Source organism: Amphiprion ocellaris, chromosome 3 (genome assembly GCF_022539595.1).
Source record: "Amphiprion ocellaris isolate individual 3 ecotype Okinawa chromosome 3, ASM2253959v1, whole genome shotgun sequence".
Taxonomy (NCBI): domain Eukaryota; kingdom Metazoa; phylum Chordata; class Actinopteri; family Pomacentridae; genus Amphiprion; species Amphiprion ocellaris.
This window is the reverse complement of record NC_072768.1, coordinates 20,454,454-20,473,352: the sequence shown is the minus strand read 5'-3', so window position 1 is coordinate 20,473,352 and position 18,899 is coordinate 20,454,454. Positions and strand designations below refer to the sequence as shown.

Here is an 18,899-nt window from a genome sequence, read left to right as displayed (position 1 = left end):
AGACACTTCTTCAGCCAACCAAGTTCTGGTAACCTGAGGCAATGATCTCCGGTGTTGTTTCTCAGAGGATGTGCTGGAACAGGTTGCTGAAACTAAATTCACAAGCCCGCCAGACGCTTTCACGTCTTTTCCTGTCGACAGTTTCCACCCAGCTCTTCAGTTACGCAAATGGCACAGTGAGCTCAACGCAGAGGGGAGGACATGCTCATGAATTCTGCTGATGAGTGGTATCATTACTGTGAGTCATATCTTCCCATACACTGGAACATCAGCTGCTTGCAGTTACACTGACAGTACAAGTACAATCAAATCTGAGATGTCTGCAGAGGGCTTTTAAATTCAAAGCATTTTTTTTAACCTTCTACTTTAATTGGTTATACAATTTATCTAACTTTTTTATAGCTTAATTTTTTTTATAAATATTAATCATCACTCTATGACAGAACCCTGGTTAAAATTAGATGCTCATTCCCTAAAATGAATACATACATATATACACTACTGTTCTTAAGTTTGGGCCACTTACAAATGTCCTTATTTTTGAAAGAAAAGCTTTTTTTTTTTCAATGAAGAGAACATTAATCAGAAATACAGTCTAGACATTGTTAATGTGGTAAATGACTATTCTAGCTGGAAACGGCTGATTTTTAATGGAATATCTACATAGGAGTACAGAGGAACATTTCCAGCAACCATCACTCCTGTGTTCTAATGCTACATTGTGTTAGCTAATGGTGTTGAAAGGCTAATTAGTAATTAGAAAACCCTTGTGCAGTTATGTTAGCACATGAATAAAAGTGTGAGTTTTCATGGAAAGCTTGAAATTGCCGTGGTGACCCCAAACTTTTTAACAGTAGTGTATATATATGAATATTTTAATACTTGGGGTAAAAACTAGATCCCAAAACAAGTAATCTTGCTTTTCTTGAAGTCTTAAATTAAAAAAAATCCTATATTCAACGTCTCTTTAAAAAGATCAAATTACTGCTAAAATTCTGCAGCTCTTTCAGTGCAACTCCAGGAATTTAGCAATCTCTAGAAACATAATGGGCAGAGTGTAGGCCAATAAAAAACATTTATTTAGAAACATACACTTTAAAACATTATCTAAGCAATTTATAATTGAACATTAAATTGTAAAAGTCCATGTGACTCACGAACTGACCAGTAAGCCATAAACCTTCCTAAACACTCTCCATTACTGTTGCTCAAACTGATGATCTTCTCAAAATGTCAGTATTTTTCAGTAAGAAGGCATCAATAATAGGTGTAGAAAACCTGCAAACACCTGCCGGCAGTAAGGATGAGATGTTTCTTATGCAATATTTTTCTGAAGTGCAAATCTGGCACCGCAGCAAAATCACACTTAACCACAAACTTTGCTGTCCTGCACTTTGTACAGTATGTCTCACATAAGACCTTTCATTTATTTTTTGAGATTCTGTGATGATCCTTCGTGTTAGATATATGAATTACAAACTGTCAAATAGTAATTAGAATGGCAAAACATTGTGCAGTTCTTCCCAAAAATCTAGGTGTTTAAGGTTTTGCAGCAGGTACAATATGTCAATGTCGTATGATGCTCCAGCATTGCTCTACTAATCTGCACTCTGACGGCGTCCAGAGCAGTGCTGGATTAGAATTAGCCATGCTTTGCAGTTGGTCAGATCTGCAGAACCATTCAGCAGACATTCTAAAGAACCATATGTGGGCCGCCACCACACAGAAACACTGATTTAACAATTTGCATCTCATTAAGCCTCCCACTCAAACCTCCATGTGTGCTTCTTTTATTGGTTTCTGATTTAAAAAGTTCCGAGTGTCCTCACTGTCCCGGCTCGGGGTGGACAGGTACTCTAGCTCGTAGCCGCCGCTGCTGTTGGCCGGGCGGACTTCACTTGAAGGTTTTTTGTGTTCTAGGATCTGCTGCAGCTGGTGGCTGGCGTACTCAGGCTTGGTGGTGAGGGGTCCCACAGGAACCTCTATGCCCAGGATGTCAGTGACCATGTAGGGGCGAAGCCAGCCAACCAGAGGGGTGCTGCCAGGGGTGTAGTGGGTCTGCCGGTGGTAAAAGAGGAGACCATCCACCTGCAGCCAGAAAATCACATGTAAAGGAATCAGTCTGATGAAAAACATAAAATATATTCTTTCTTCTGTATCTGACAAAAATAATGAATAAGTATGGATAAATGGCTGAAGTTTTTAACTCACGCTGAAGCTGTACTCTGCTGCCAGGGCCTTTTGAATCAATTCCACTGTGCATTCTGTACTTTGGAGACTCACAAACCGGAACTGTTTGCCCAAAACAAAACCAAAGCACCACGTTGTGATTTCCAAACACAATTTGTCTTGTCAAATGTGAGAAATTGCTTTCCAGCGATGAGTCTACCCAAAAAGGACTGAGCATGATTTAGCTCCTGCTGGACTGTAACACACAAATCCTGAAGATTAATAGGTGGAACTTGAACTCAAAGTTCACCCAAGCTTCTGCAAAGCACCATAATCTTTAAGATTTGTATGTAATAATCACTTTAGAGCACAATTACTACAGAAGACTGCAACTGGAAATTAATTTTCCTTTGTCTCTTTTCAGCCTGTGGAGATCTGGACGCAAGGTCTGGATTTTGTTTATCCCACATGTAAAAATACGGGTCAGAAAAGCAGAAAACACAGTGAACAAAACTCAGAAAACTTAAGATTGCATAAACATGTTGCAGTGCCTTAAGTAACAATACTGAGATCTGAAAATTTGGGATGAAAACTGGGGTATGAAGTGAGCAGGCTCAGTTTGTGGTGTTGGTACATACAGGGTTACGTTTAGCAGTCTCTGATAGGCCGTCCGTCTCCTGGACTTTGGATTGGAGCCAGTAGAAACGGAACTCAGTCTGTTGATGAGAAAACAAGCACTGTAAACAAAAAAAAAACCTCCTTTTTGAATTTTGAGCCATTGAGATGGGTAACGTGGCAAAGAAACACATCTGTGTCCCAGACTCTTCTACTTAAGCAATTAGACAAGCATTCCTGGATTGCTGGAGGATTGGAAGCCAATCTTACTGGGCAGTCGTAGACTGGGTGGCCTCTCCAGCACATGACGTCCAGGATGTAGTACGTTCTGTCCACCTCACTGTAAATGCAGTCCAGGATTGTGTAGTCTGCTTGTAGCACATTCAAAAGAAAAAGAACAGTTTTAGTTGGTTTATTTAAGCTAGTCTACAATTCATTTAGAATTACTTACATCTCAACAATTATTGACTAAAAAACAAAGCAAAAACAGGACTTTAGAACAATGTAGTGCAAAGTGACCTCAAAAGTGGAGTCAGCAAATCAAATTCAATAACTTTGTGTCAAATTTAGCAAATATCCCCACACACAGTCCACTAGCTGTCGATTCTGTGCGCACTGAAAAAATTCAAGTATTTGTACACAGCCCTGACTCTGTAAATGGAAAAAACTAAATCAAACCAGCTTGGGGTGATCAACTCAACACAATTCCAGCCAACCGGCGACACGGGGCGTTAACATTATGCACAGGCATAGGGGTCATGCCCAGGACAGCCCTTACCAGTACCAACTATTTTCACAGTGTCGTATTAATTCAGAGGGTTTTTGAAGTACTTCCGCCGCCTTGAGAAAAAGCGGCAAACTCTCCTCTCCTGTCTGTTTCAGCGCCACTGTGCTCTGCGTCTTTGCTCATGGACCCAGAACAAGACTCCCGTCGACCACCTGCATAACACATGGACAGTGTTCCAGCCTGTAGCTGTGTTGTCAGTGCATCCATGATTTTGAGGGGCTACGTTTATGACGACGCAATGAACAGCGGGCTGTGTTTGTTAGGCTGTTGAACATATATAATCGGGAACGGCTTACTTCAACTTTAACATATATGCGGGGGGTTTAGTGGGGTTTTTGATTAATTTAAGTAAAACTTTTACAAATTCTGATAATTTTCTGTTGTGTATATCACTTTTAGCTCCTGTATGATGTTTTATATTAAAAATTAGTCAGAAGACACCCAAACCAGCCACCCTAAGGATGGTGTAATTAATGAATAGCCAGTACTGCAAGACATTTTAGCAACAAAGGCTTAAAAAAAAAAAAAAAGCTTGTTCACAAACAAGAAGCAAAAGACAAAGCTGGAGGTCTGCAATAATAACTATTTGCTCAGTGTTTCAGTTGGATCTTTGCTTTAATTGTCCCCCTTAATAGCCTTTTTTCTCCATGACTTCCCCTGTGGTAGATTCCACATTATCAAGGCAAGACAAGTTTATTTGTACAGCACCCTTCATGTCCAAGACAATTCAAAGTGCTTTACATAAAACATTAAGAGTGAGGTGCAGATAGTTAAAAAATACCGTGCAGATTTTATGCATAGGCACATGAGAAAAGAAATGTTTTTAACCTGGATTCAACAGTATCTACATTTGGTGAAAGTTTAATCTCCACTTGTTTGCAGCATAACAGCTAAATGCTGCTTCTCCATGTTTAGTCCAGACTCTGGCCTGGACTAGCTGACCTGGGTCCTTGGATATAAGAGCCCTGCTAGGTTTGTATTCTCTGACCATATCACAGATGTATGCTGGGCCTAAACCATTCAAAATGTTCACTGAAATCAGTGTAATGGATAATGGTTTTAAGGGCTACATCTTCCAACCAATGGGAATAGTTTCATTTTTGTCATAATTTCTTTTTACACATTTACCCAGAATTCTGCTATTCATACTTAGTACCTTTAAAAAACCCTGGTATCGCCACTAGAATTGAAAATGAAGTTCTGTGTCTGAATAAACTTTTGCTCTGCTGGGAAAGTTTGTACTGACAGTCTTAGCAACAGGTAGGTGGGGATGAAGAGGTGAAAAATATTTGTGTATGAATATCACATTTGAAACCTGAGCTGGAAGTTCTTTAGATGTTGTTGAAATGAAATAAACTCACAGGTGAAAGGGAGGACCGTGGAGCACTTCCTCATGTTGTTGAAATGCCTGAGTGGCCTATTATAGTGAACTAGGGAGCTCCACATAGAGCAGGCCCACCTACCTTTTCCCATGGCAGAGTTGTGTCTGTTCCCACCAGGCAGCAGGGAAGGGAAACGGTTCACACAATAGCCGCTTTTGGTGTATGCTGCAGTGGAACCCTTTAGAAGAAATCCAAACCAGAAACAATGTGAAAGAGAAGAGAGCACAATCATTTTGTTCGATACTTCCCATAATACTGTCAATTCAAATGTTATAAAACAGAGTTTAACATTTTTGTCACATATTCATGTTTGATTGTTTAAAAAAAAAAAAAAAAAAAAAGTTAGAAAAGAACAGAATATAGAATCTTTGTATTTCCTTCCTTTCTTGGTTGGTCCTGTACTTGCTGTGTGGCATTGTGACAGTAATAGACATCAACTTTTGAAAGCTGTCTTGAGTTAACAGTTTAGCAAAACAGAAATATATTTATATTTTATATGTTAAGATATTGTTCAGATGATCGTATGTAATACATGAAGCAAAAGCTCTTATGACATAAAGATTGGAATGACTAATGCTATCAGGAAGAAATGTAATTTTCCTGTAATCAGTCATTAAAACCACAAAATTCAGAAAATGACAACAAAGGAAATGCTATCATCACTACAGCTGAAATGATTTTATTACTCCATTAGTCAGTTTCCATAGTGCACTTCTACTGAAAGTACAAGAACAATACTCATGGATTACTAACCAGCTCTATTTGAAATGTGTCACACATATACCGGTGACAAATTACAGGAAAAACTTGAATGTTTGTCTTCCACGCTGAGGGGATCTGGTGGCTCTGTTTTGCTGTGGGGGGCATTTTGCTAGCTGGTGGTTTGTGGTTTGGATCCACTTATCCCTTTAGAGGAAAAGGTCATTGTAAATCAATAGAAAAGCTGTTCTGAGTGATCAACTTCATCACATGATGAAACATTTCTATCCTAATGGGAGTGGTCTCTTCCAGAATAACAATGCCTCCATGTATAGGGCATGAGTGGTCACTGAATAAAAAACAAAAGAGATGTGAATCAAATGCTGCAACCTTCATAGTCACTTAATCTCAACCCAGGAGAGATTTTGGACTAACATGTTTGACAGTGCACTCCACCACCATGAAACCATGAAATAAGGAAGTATTTTTTTTTGGAAGAACGATGTTCATATCTCCAGTCAAGTTTCAGAGAATCACTGCCAAGGTGCAACTATGCTGTTCTGGTATCATGACATGGCCAAGCACCTTATTAACACGCTATATCTTGGTTGTCTTTTAATTTGTCACCTGTCTGTTTGTGTACGTTCTACTTTAAGCTCTCTATGTGCAAAACAGAAGACAATGTGGTAATTGCTGTGTTTATGAGAAAAAAAAACGGAGCCTAAAGCTGAGGTGAGATCAGAGAAAGTTTAGAAAGTTTGGGTGAACATGGTCATAACAATTCCTAAACCCCTCCAACATCTGGCAGCATCAGCGCTACAGAGAGCTGCACAGGAACTGTGGAGAGAGAAAAACCTAAAAGTGTCCTATTGTCTAACTCTGACAAATACATATGAACGCTTGCCAACAGATGAAACTGGTCTCTCTCAGTTTACCCCAGGGAACGTTTAGGATCTGTTGCTTCTGTCAGATCTGTTCATCTTCAGTTCTCATTTTGTGCTCTGCGGTTTTAGAGATTTGCCATCAATGAGCTCAAGCCCTGAAGTAATGAATGAGGAACCCGATGGCTGTAGGTGTACAGTCATTGTGTTGTTACACATGGTTGCATCACAGGGTGTGGGGTTCCAGGGACACTAACACAACAAAGGTTTTGGTGTGCTGTCGTCTGGGGCCGGTGAGACAACGCAGGAATGTTGTACCAGAGTTACCAGTATTCATTATCTAATCCTGATAATCACTTTCAAGCCTTTTCATCACCAATAAACCACAATATGAGGTAAATGAGGCATCTGTTTCACATTTACGGCAACTACACAAAAACAAATGCAGGAAGAAAGTAAAATGGAAAAACTCCAACCTGCTACTATAAGTACATTTTTACATAAGAACTTACTGATGGCTAATTTCACTTCTTCAAATCGTGGGCTTGGTGACGACATGGAATTTTTTTGTAGAGGGCATTAAAGCTGAAAAACAAGTTTGTTTGGGATGTGTTTGATTGACTGACGGGTCACCTGCCTCTTCTCAGTGACATCTTCACAGCCAGTTTTGTATTTTTGGTTTCCAACAACTCAAAGATGGTCCATGCTCAGAACATTTTTCAATGTGTAAAGGATTCATGTGATTTTTTTTTACAGTATGGACTAACAGCTTTGTCTTTGTGGCTAGCCAGCCTACGCAGCAGATGCAAAGAAGCAGAAAGGATATGACTGAAATAATGTCAAGGTTTCGATATTAAATGTATTTGAAAACACATCAGACTTTTATCTTCTCTGAAGAAACTCTCCAAGTCTTGCTCCCTCTCCAACTGTTAGCCAATTATAAGAACAGTAATACAAACACAGCACAGTCAGACTGAGTAGCTCAGCGGGTGACAACAAACTGATTACCTCTGGTGCTTGAGCTCAAAATCAGTCCACTATTGTTGTTACACGCAAAGCTCAGGAAAACTACAGCACAAATATTTGATTACATTTTATACAACAGACAACATGGCCACAATATTACAAAAACTAACACATTGGTGTACTTCTTTTTCACAAGCATGGGAGCATATCTTTCAATCTAATGACTCACTGCTTTCCCCATCACTGGTCCAAAGAAATTCTCCCTAAGCGTTCGCCCACATTATTAATGTTGCGCACAGTTGTTCAGACAAGGTGGCTCGTCTTAATTACAGGCACAACTCACATCATCCTCACCAATACCAGGAAAGCACTGTTTAATTTACAAGCAATAAGTATAGAACGTAATTCTCTTCAAATATTAATTCAATACTGCTGCAATAAAATGACAGGAAGTCCTGCTTGCAGTTGTTAACTGACTTTTGATTATTGCTGGAAGACGTCACCCCACCAAGCCAAAAGATGGAACCAATTCAAAAGTTAGTGAGAAACTGCTCATGGTGCGTCAGTCATCATTGTGAATTCTGACTCTGACAGTAGTGACAGTTTCCTACCTTGGAGGCAACGATGAGTGACCGTTTCCCCACAGGAGAGACCACCATCAGCCAATCAGTGTCCAGTTCTGATGGTACATCCACCAGCCACTCTGACAGCATGAGCTACAGTCAAACAGGAATATAAATTAACTAAACATTTCATCTTCATCAACACTGCATGCAAGAGTGAAGGCATGATAATAGAAATACACAAAACAGTGTCATTTATCACAAGGTCTTATGTCAGAGAACAGAGCTGTAGCTGTAGAACTCGTGCCCTCTGCTGGCAGAGTTGAGAATTCAACAGAAAGCATAATGTGCTGTCCATCACACAGGAATGACGGTAATCTCTCTGGGTAAGAAAACATCAAACACTAACCTGGTTTGCGTAATGTTTAGGCAGCTTCCTCCTCTCAATCTCCATCCCCTCCTCTTCTGCGTTGCCATCTTGCTCTCGTTCCCCCTCCTCCTGCTTCTCCATGTCTTCCTCCCCGTCGCTGTCTGCCCCTGCCCAGTCTCCATCAGCCAAACGCCGTGCGTGGTTGACATAATTTAACCTTTTACTGAGATTAGCGACAAAAAAAAGACTTATTCGGTCACTTTTGCTGTGGGATTATTTTACACAATATCTGTGTAATTTAACCACCTGAAATGAAATCAGTTGATCCAAGCACAACCCAGTTTAAAAAGCAGCACAAAAATATGGTTTTCATGAGGGACAGCGATGAGGAGGGGCTTTGACACGGGTATATCACTGATTATTGAATATCTGTTGTTATTTATGTACATAAATAACTAGGGGAGGGGGGTACTGAGTGACTGATGGTCGAGATGGAGAAGGGGTAGGGGTAAGTAAGCTTATGCTTCATCCTACTCCTTTTTGGATATGTTGGGTTACTATTTTTACTTTGTTTTGTTATGTTTGTTTGTTGTTGTTTTGAATATTATGTCCAAAATAAAAACATTCATTCATTCATGCATTCAGTTGCAATTTTAAATTGACTAATCATGTCCAGGTTGGTGACAGCCATGTTTGACTGTTGTGCAGAATTGAGCATTATTATTTAATATACAAGTGTGTGACTGGTAAGTGTAACGATGTAAACAGGGCAAATGCAGATGTATGACATGAACCATGAGGGAAAAGTTGAAAACTTAGCATTATGTCTTCATTGGTGAAAATTTGTTAATGTCTGATGGACGTAGAGCGATATCTTAGATTCCAAATGAACAAATTACGATTACGGTTATAAATGTACATTTGTCCGTGTCATTTGGACTGGCAGAATGCTAAATGGTGAAGGCATTTACCTTTTCTGCAGGTCAAGAAATCGCCGTCGTCGCTCACTCTGCTCCAGCACACTGTACTTGCTCTTGTACTGAGCCAGCCGTGGGTGTGGGCCGGCAGTACTGTTGGGCTCCTTGGACACAGCAAAGCTGGCCGAGAGTGCTTGGGTAAGGTCGTCCATGGGGGAGACTAGAAATCAATACACCAGTGACTAAGCATTTTATATTATAAGGAAAGGTGTTCATAAATTTGAGAATAACCGCTACAAGCAAGCCGGACATGAAAACAATGGCATTATTTGTGCCACAGATCATTTGTTTTTTGGGAGCAGCTTGTAGGACTGATCTACTTCTGTCTGTAGAACACTTGTGAAGAACAGCATGCAAGATATACAACACATAAGATATACAACACAAGTGGGCTATTGTGCTAAAATAGTGACAGTTGTGTTTTTGTGACATTCCAATTAAGTCTATTGTGACTCTGAGGCAAAGCTGCACCATCATTTACTCATTTACAGCAGACATCTTCTGTATTCTGGCAGGTCAGTCTTTTTCCTGCTTACAGCTTCTTGACATGTGCATTTTCATGTTTCTGTGTGTGTGTTCAAACAAGAAATATAAAAATTTCTTTCTCTACTGGTCTTTGACAGTAAACTGAATATCTTTGGATTGTTGACAACACAATACATTTGTTCTGTTGGGCTTCGTGAAACCCTGATCCACATTTTTCATAATTTTCTGGCATTAAAAGACGGAACAACAAGTCGGTTAATCAAGAATTTACAATGGAAATAATCCTTAATTTCAGCCATCATCATTACATCTTCATAATAGTGCCAGATGAACATACAAGTTTCTACTCATACCCAGCATCAGATTTGGTTCACAGTTAATTTATTTGTTCCTGTCTCCATACGTTTATGTGTTGTGACAGGAAAACTGCAATCTTGTGTAAGGAAAACACAACAAGGATATTAGAGTTAACAGTAATTTTTATCTAATGAGTACTTTCATCAACCAAAAGACTATCACAATATTAAGTAAACATGGTATCTTTTCAACATTAAAGACTACTCCATGAAAACAAATGCTGAAATTAAGTAGAATGGGACTCAGATATCTAAACAAGAAAAGGCAGTGGGAGCTACAGTTTTTTAAAGTTTCACTTTTACGCAAGTTACACCCTAAATTAGCTCTAGGACGAGATGTAAGGTTTTGACAGGACATTTTTTAATCAATCTAAGCTACACTTCGAACATGTAATAATAATACAAATGAAGGACAAACGCCTTCTCAAATTGGTGATTAAATCCTCATTTAGATTGGAAATAACTGGGTGCTACTCCACTTAAAAAACTAGGGGACTCTGACGATACAACCGACTACATGTAGCAGCTCACATAGCTTAGCAGCTAGCATAGCATCGCGCTAAACCTGCTAGCATAGAGTGGGCAGACGAGCAGTTAGCAACCCTCACTATGGAGCCTTATGCTATTGTTTTCATCCCCAAGAAGCTACACAGACTAAACACTAGACAGTAGACTAGGAGAGACATTAGCTACTAGCACCAGTTAGCATAAACAGATACCTCAGAGACTCGGGGAGGCTGCTGCTGCTCCAACGTCACGCTGTCATCTTTCCCTCTGCCTGCGGAGGCTTTAGCTTTAGGTTGGCCACCCAGCGGCAAAAAAACTAACCCGGAGTTTAACAAAGCAATTTCTGCACGAAAAAGAGATGCTTTAGTCTATGCCGCACCGGTTTTGTTAAACCAATACCTCAAACGTACTCCAGAAAAAAACAGTTAAATATATATGTAGTGAAGCAAGTACATTTCTCACCCAAAGAATTTAGTAGAGAAACTGTTCACTAAAAATCTACTAAAATACAGCACTTTAAAGGAGGACATCAAGGCTACACAAGTATGTACTTTTTGACCATTTCCATTACTTTCATTCTTTTTTGTTGGTTTTCTGTATTACCCTGGAAATAATTGCACTTGTAACTGCACTTGTAAGGAATCATCCCATAAGAATCAAATCTTTTTAACTGATCTTGAACTCAAATATCTTATGGTTAAGAATGTGTGAAACCTATGCACTACAAAACTGTAACTACATACAGTCATGGCCGAAATTATTGGCACCCCTGGAACTTTTCCAGAAAATACAGGTACGATTGGTTTCAGTTATTTCTTCCAAAGGGTGTGCAACCAAATATTGAGTTTACAATAATTTTGTCCAGCCCATTTTTTGAGTTTTGTGTAAAATTAGGTCAATTTTGGCTTTTTTCTTCTGCTTTCTTGTGTTTTTCCAATGCACATCAAGGAAATAAACACGTGTATACCCAAAACATTTGTAATTGCAACATTTTCTGGGAGAAATGGTGTGTTTTCTGGAAAAATTCCATGGGTGCCAGCACTGTTCCCTCTAAGCTGCGCGCGTGCGCAATTGCGCACTGCTGACACGGTGTCCACGCACAGAAAATCTGCGCTGCGCACAATAAAAAAAATCCAACCTAAATTGTAAATAAAATAAACATGTAACAATTCATTCTGTGCTATTTTTCAATGTGAGTCAGTGAGTGACCAGTGACTGGCTGCTGCAGCCAATGATGCGATTTACATACGTATTTACCATACACTGTATATAACGGTATTTACGCAGCTAATCAACGTCAGGCGTCCTTATGTGCAGCCACTGTTGTTGTCATAGATATGAATGAGTAGATAGGACACGCCCCTTTGAGCTGCGGCTACAGCGAGGCTAAGCTAGTGGGGGAAAAGTTTCAGTGTATTCCGTTGATGTAGACGGCGTGAAAACGGAAACAAGAAGTATGCCCGCTCACTGTGCTGCATACAATTACACACTGCGTCGTACGATTGAGACAAGGAAACTTGAAATGACTTTTCATAGGTAAGAATAGTTTTTGGCTTTTTTTTCATTATGAAATTTGTTGAGAGCTTCCAGTCTATGAGAGCTAACTAGTCAGCCACGAGCAAAACACTAAGGCGAGCTAGCAGCTTGACAACCAAATACCAGACGATTAATAGTAGCTGTAGTATAGTTGTACAAGCAGTAGTAGTAATACTAAAAGTACAAGCAGCAGTAGTAGTATAAACAGCTGTTAGAGTCGTAGAAGTAGTATCAGCATTTGTAATAGTATTACAAGTTGTAGTAGCAGTGCCAGTTAGTGATGGTCCTCTGATACCCGAGGCTTCCACACATGCGCTGTAGCTCATGAAGCAAACGTATCGAGCCACTGTGCCGAGGCGTGGTTTGGTCACGTGACTCGTGACGTTTGACTCACTTCAGTGACGTTTGAAGCACTCAACCGCCTCGAATCACCTGATTGGTTCGGTTTGTTATGTGAATCACTCAGCGGGATCGAGTGTTCCGGGATAGGAGATCCCTAGTGTTGTTCATTTGAATAGTTTTTCGCAGAATAGATTGTTTTTTTTGCTGTTGTTTTTGCTTTGAGTTAGTAGTATGTCAGATTTCGTATTTCGTACAGAATAGATAGATAGATAGATAGATAGATTATATATATATGTATGTATATATATATATATATATATATATATATATATATATATATATATATATATATATATATATATATATATATATATATATATATATATATGTATTCCCAACTCACCACCCCCATGCTACAACACCTGGCACAGAACCTTGTCAGGTGCTTAGCTGACAGACTACAAACCAAAGAAAAGAACAGTTCATTGACTGTTGCTACACTTGTGGCTCTGCAGTTCAAAACTTTTGGATTCACCAATCAGAGTGGCAGCCAGTGTGAAAGAACATTTAATAATAGAATGCACAACAATTAACATAAAGAATACCAAGCAGCAGTCATCTACATCACAAGCACCACCACAGCCTCGTCCTCCACCACCAGCAGCACCTTCCACAGGTATTTTTTTTTTCTCTTCTGAATAGGGAATGACTGACATTTCTGGTGATGATGATGATGATCTTCAATATTTTTCAGTTCAACTGTGGAGCCTATTAGACGAAGACGCAAGTAGAGCCTGGCAAATGCAAAGCGCCACAGCGAATGCAATTGTAGAAAGAACGGCAGACCCACTGGCTTACTGGGCAACCCACAAATCTGTTTACCCAAACTTGTACAATGGAGCCAAACATTTCCTGTGTACCTCAGCCTCATCTGTGCCGTGTGAACAGGTTTTTTTTTTCTAAGGCTGGGGAGATAGTGAGTAAAAGAAGGAACTGCTTGAGTCCCAAACAATGTTCCCTCTAATTTTTCATGAGTCTGAGCAAACACACAAACTCCCTGAGCGTCCCTTGGACCACTGTGAGCAACATCAGACGTGTGCACTGTGGTCACACCAGCATCACATCCATTCAAGTTACATGGTTCATTAAAAGAATCAAATTACAGCATTTACATTTCTGTTAAAACACTTTGTCAACAGGAGCCAGTTGAAGGCTGCAGTGATTTTAGTGACACTACAATGTATAAGAGTGAATTATTGAATATTTGTCTCTCTTTACTGTTGCAGCGGTTTTGCAAATTGCAGACGGACCCTGTTCACTCCATAGACACCAATGTTATTCCTGTAGCTTGAAAGACAGCTACTTTTGATAAAACTGGGCTTGTAGCACATTGTCTGCCTTGCAACAATGGGAAAGAGGCACCGTTTATGTTTTGACAACCTATATCTAATGAGTTATTGATGCTGGAAGTCTGAATCTGTGAATATCTTTCCAGCTTTACTGAACTTGGGGCCACTACCACCTAAGGAGTGATATATTTAATTTTGAAAAAAGCATTTAGCCATACTTACAGCTTTAAGTGCTTTATTAACACGGAACTAAACATTTTGTATTGTTTTATTATCACAGGTTCTGTCTGAAAAGAGGTGGCATCATTTTAAACAGTAAAATTAAACTAACAAAATGACCAACCAGTGAGCAATACTGGATTCTGCAAAACCATAAACAACTTTTTTTTTAAAAATCTAAATCTTATCTTAACACAGTTAATGTATTAACTTATTTTTGTGTGTATGCATGTATTTATTGATTTATTTAGTACTGTTAACATATCAGAGTTCTGAGTGAATTTTTCTTAAGATAGGCAAAGGCCACTTACTGATTACATATAGGCTATTAAATGTTTATTAAAAACTGAAAAGCATTTAAAAAAAAACAACTTAGGCATTTATTGAGTCACTAAAATACTGTAGAGTACAGACCACATCAGCATGATTATAAGCATCCTCTGGTAAATTAACAACCAGATACTGATGTCTCTCACTATATGGACTTCAGGAGATGACTGGGGGATGATAAACTGTGACCTACTGGTTGGGTTCTCTCTGTTCTCATGTTTCTTACATGTTTGTCCCCTGACAGCCGGGTCCTAATGTTTTTTGAGCAACACACCATACTATGATGTTTTTACAATGATGGTTCTACTATGGAACCAGTTTGACATGTTCAGGTGTTGTTTGTGTGAAAACTCGGAGATTTCAGGTATCAGAAGGTGGCTTTCAACTTTCTTTGTTAACTTTCTGCCTCAACTTGAAACTAAATTTCCTTCACTAACCCCGCCCTCTGGACTTCCAGGAAGCTGTGTTCCTATTGGCTGTCCAGGTGGCTGCTTGGTGTTATTAGGAACACCTGAGCAGCTCAGTGTTATCAGGAACACCTGAGCAGCTCAGTGTCTTCCTGCTTTATTTAGCTGCAGACAAACATTTCCTCTGCTTCTCTTCACCACAGAACCGGGTTTGGCGCCATTGCTTTAGTTTGTTCTTTAGGCGTTGGCTTGAAGCTTCCAGCAGTAAAATAGACTTTAATGTGTTTCTTGGTGTGTTTTAGGGCTTTGTACTGGATAGTTGTCTTGGTAAAGGTGGTTCTTTAGCCACAGTTAGCACACGGTGCTAATGTGTGCAGTGATTAGTGGATTTGGTACAGTTGAGTTGTGTCTTTATCTTGGCTGTAGTGAGTCTTCAGAGGTTTTTGGTCAGACACATTCTGAATTCTTGTTTGAGAACCGATGTTGGTTGTCCAGAAGGTAAGAGTTCCTGTCCTGATTTTTTGTTCTCAGAGGTTCTCTGGTAGGCTGCAGGAGACTTTAGCGTTTGGGTTGTACTAGTTTGGTTTTTATACAGTTTCATTTGGACGACTATCTTGAGGCCCCTCCATGTGGTTTAGTGAGGTTTTCTGCAACAGTTCTACAAAGCAACCTGCAGCAGAAGAGCCTTTGAGAGTTTTTAGGAAGTTCTGGAGACCAGACTTTAGAGCAGCAGAAACATTTGTCAGCAGTTTGAGCAAGAGAAGGTGAGCTTCAGAGTAGAAATGAGACAGAAACCTTCTTGACCCGTGTGGTGAGGTCCTGTACCAAGAGTTTGAGCAGGTTGTGAAGAGTCTGTAGTTCTTTGGTCTGAAAGCACAAGAAGAGTCGACTCATTAAAGGAGAAAACAGGAGATATTGTTGGTTCTTCTGTCACTCTGCAGTTTCCTTAGACTGAATATCAAGTTTCTATTTTAAATGATTTCCCAAGTGAGCCCAAGAAGACTTCAATAAACTCCCTCCATCCCCTGGACACAACAGATTTTATTACCATGTTAAATGTTTTTTTTTTTTTTTTTTTTTTTTTTTTAAATGTTTTTGAGTTTTAATCATAGTTTTTTGTCTTTGCTTGTTTAGTTTTGTCATCTGTGTAAAAGGTGCTAAACAAATAAAGTTGAATTGATAAACTGAATAATTGACTAACTCATGATTGTGACAACAGAAGTATTTTCATTGTGATTTAAGGGTTTATTTCATTTTTAAGGTTGGAGTTAAAATCTTGACAGAAAAAGAGGATTTAAAGAAATAAACTACATAACAAAAAGCAATTAAATCAAACAAAAAAAAATACAATAAAACTTTTAAAAAGTTTTATTATTAAAAAGATTTAAGAAATTTAAGATGTAATTTTCTAATTAAACATTTAATTTTTTATTAAATGTTTTCTTTTTAAAGGTTTAATAATCTAATTAAATGTTTTGCATTTTTTAAAAATGTTTAATATTCTTTAATTGTATTTTTTAAATGTTTAATGATGGAAAATATTTTATCTGTAATTTTTAATATTTGTATTTTTAAAATTTTGTTTAATTTCATAATGACATGTATTGTATGTTGTTGAATTATCTAATTCAATATTTTGTCTGTTTAATAGAGTTAACATTAAATACAATTAAATTATATGTACATATACCACCTTTTAATGTTTAGTTTTCTTTTTAAATGCTTCATTGTATTTTCAGTTTAATTCCTATTTGAAGTTTTATTGTCTTTAAGATGTAATTTTCTCATTAAACATTTAATTTTTTAATTAAATGTTTTGTCTTTTTAAGGGTTTAATAATCTGATTAAATGTTTTGCATTTTTAAAAATGTTTAACATTCTTCTTGTTTAATTGTATTTTTTAAATGTTTAATGATGGAAAATACTTTATCTGTAATTTCTAATATTTGTATTTTAAAAATTTTGTTTAATTTCATAATGACATGTATTGTATGTTGTTGAATGATCTCATTCAATATTTTGTCTGTTTAATAGAGTTAAACATTAAATTACATTAAATTATATTAAACAGACAAAATATTGAATGAGATCATTCAACAACATACAATACATGTCATTATGAAATTAAACAAAATTTTTAAAATACAAATATTAGAAATTACAGATAAAGTATTTTCCATCATTAAACATTTAAAAAATACAATTAAACAAGAAGAATGTTAAACATTTTTAAAAATGCAAAACATTTAATCAGATTATTAAACCCTTAAAAAGACAAAACGTGGGCGCCCATATAGCTCAACGGGTTAAGCGGGTGACCCATGTACAGGGGCTGGTCCCCGACGCAGCGTCCCGGGTTCGAGTCCCGCTAATGGCCCTTTGCTGCAAGTCTTCTCCCCTGCTTTCTGTCTTTCTCTCACTACACCTAGCCAATAAAAAGACAAAACATTTAATTAAAAAATTAAATGTTTAATTAGAAAATTATATTTTAAAGACAATAAAAGTTCAAATAGGAATTACACTGAAAATACAATGAAGGATTTAAAAAGAAAATTAAACATTAAAAGGTGGTAAAACATTTAAAAAGAAAAACCTTAAAGATTTAATCGAAACATTAACAGACTGTCTGAAGGTTCAAACTAACAGAGAACTACTCAAGAACTTTTAAGATTTCAGTCCTCAGACTGTGTGAAGGTTCAAACTAACAGAGAAGTACTCAGGAACTTAGAAGATATCAGTCCTTGGACTGTCTGGAAGTTCAATCTAACAGAGAACTACTGTGGGACTTAGAAAATTTCAGCCCTCAGACTGTGTGAAAGCTCATGTCCTGAGGACTCGGGAGGTCTGGAGGCTTTGAAAGTCTTGGAACTGAGGGTTCAACCCTCCAGCACAAAGGCTGAAGTTCAACCTCCTGAGAAAAACGATCGAGTCGAGACTCAAGTTAAAAAAAACTCGAAAATGGCAAAAATATAGATGATAAATGCGCAAAAAAAAAAAAAAATAAGCCTGAGCTACTTGCTCAGATACTAATTCTTCTTTTATGCAATGTTCTGCTGGGAAACCTTGAGTCCTGACATTCATGTGGATGTTTGACATGTACCACCCACCTAAACATTGCAGATCAAGCAACTCACCATGGCAACAGCAGTCCTTGATGCCGTTGCCACCCTCAGCAGGACAATGCACCTCTACACACCACAAAAACTGCTCAGGAGTGACCTGGGGAACACGACAGAGCTACGGTGTTCACCCGGGTTCCACATTCCCCAGATCCAGATCTTGTTGAGCATCTGTGGGATGTGCCAGGATAAGCCTGATCTAGGTAGATCCCACCTTGATACCCCCAGTGCCCACAGAATTCACTGCCACCATCCTTGGAGCCACAGGACATCCCTAGGGGGCCTCTGCCCATGTCCCATTGGGTGTTTTAGCAGCATAAAGGAGACCAACACAATATTAGGCAGGTGGTCATAATGTTATTCCTGATCGGCGTATGTCCCACTCCTGGGAGCTTCAGTCAAAAGCAACTGGACCTCTCTTTATGGTTCTTTAAAACATCTCTCCACTCATCCAAGAGGTCTCTTCAGTTCTAACTAACTCATTGGGAGTCAAGCCACATGGTTTCAGCTCCATTAATGACCCAAAACTTACACACTACTTTATATTAAATAACTCAGAAAGCCTTGGAATCTTGCCAGTTTTTTTCTTCAGGAGGAAATGACATCATGTGGAGTAGGTCATGTGATTTGGAATTAACACACTTCCCGGAGAGGTGTTTTTGTAATTGGTAACTTAGCTGAAAGTGATTTCTCGGACACAGATATAATTTGTTATTTTGTGTGCAAAATTTGATATATTGCCAAAAAAGAAATATCTGTCACGACTATCTCAACTTAATAAAAAGAACACAATCAAAACAATTTTTGAATAAGCTCATTTATTAGCTCGTTTAGCTAAT

General features: G+C 38.4%; 1 protein-coding gene across 2 annotated transcripts; it reads right to left on the bottom strand.

Moving 5' to 3' along the window:
• Window positions 1-1,056: 1,056 nt before the first annotated feature.
• snupn (snurportin 1) lies at window positions 1,057-11,120 on the bottom strand. 2 transcript variants are annotated; one of them, XM_023297266.3, is made up of 9 exons: window positions 10,971-11,120; window positions 9,404-9,569; window positions 8,472-8,655; window positions 8,111-8,215; window positions 5,035-5,131; window positions 3,055-3,155; window positions 2,808-2,885; window positions 2,212-2,292; window positions 1,057-2,088 (listed from the first exon to the last, which is right to left on the bottom strand). In XM_023297266.3, exons 2-9 carry the CDS (start codon window positions 9,559-9,561, stop codon window positions 1,768-1,770), a joined length of 1,125 nt encoding a protein of 374 aa, XP_023153034.1. In that variant the 5' UTR covers window positions 9,562-9,569; window positions 10,971-11,120; the 3' UTR covers window positions 1,057-1,767. The 2 variants fall into 2 exon arrangements, with proteins under 2 accessions (XP_023153034.1, XP_023153035.1); XM_023297267.3 differs by having other exon boundaries at window positions 3,055-3,152.
• Between the last annotated feature and the right edge of the window lie 7,779 nt (window positions 11,121-18,899).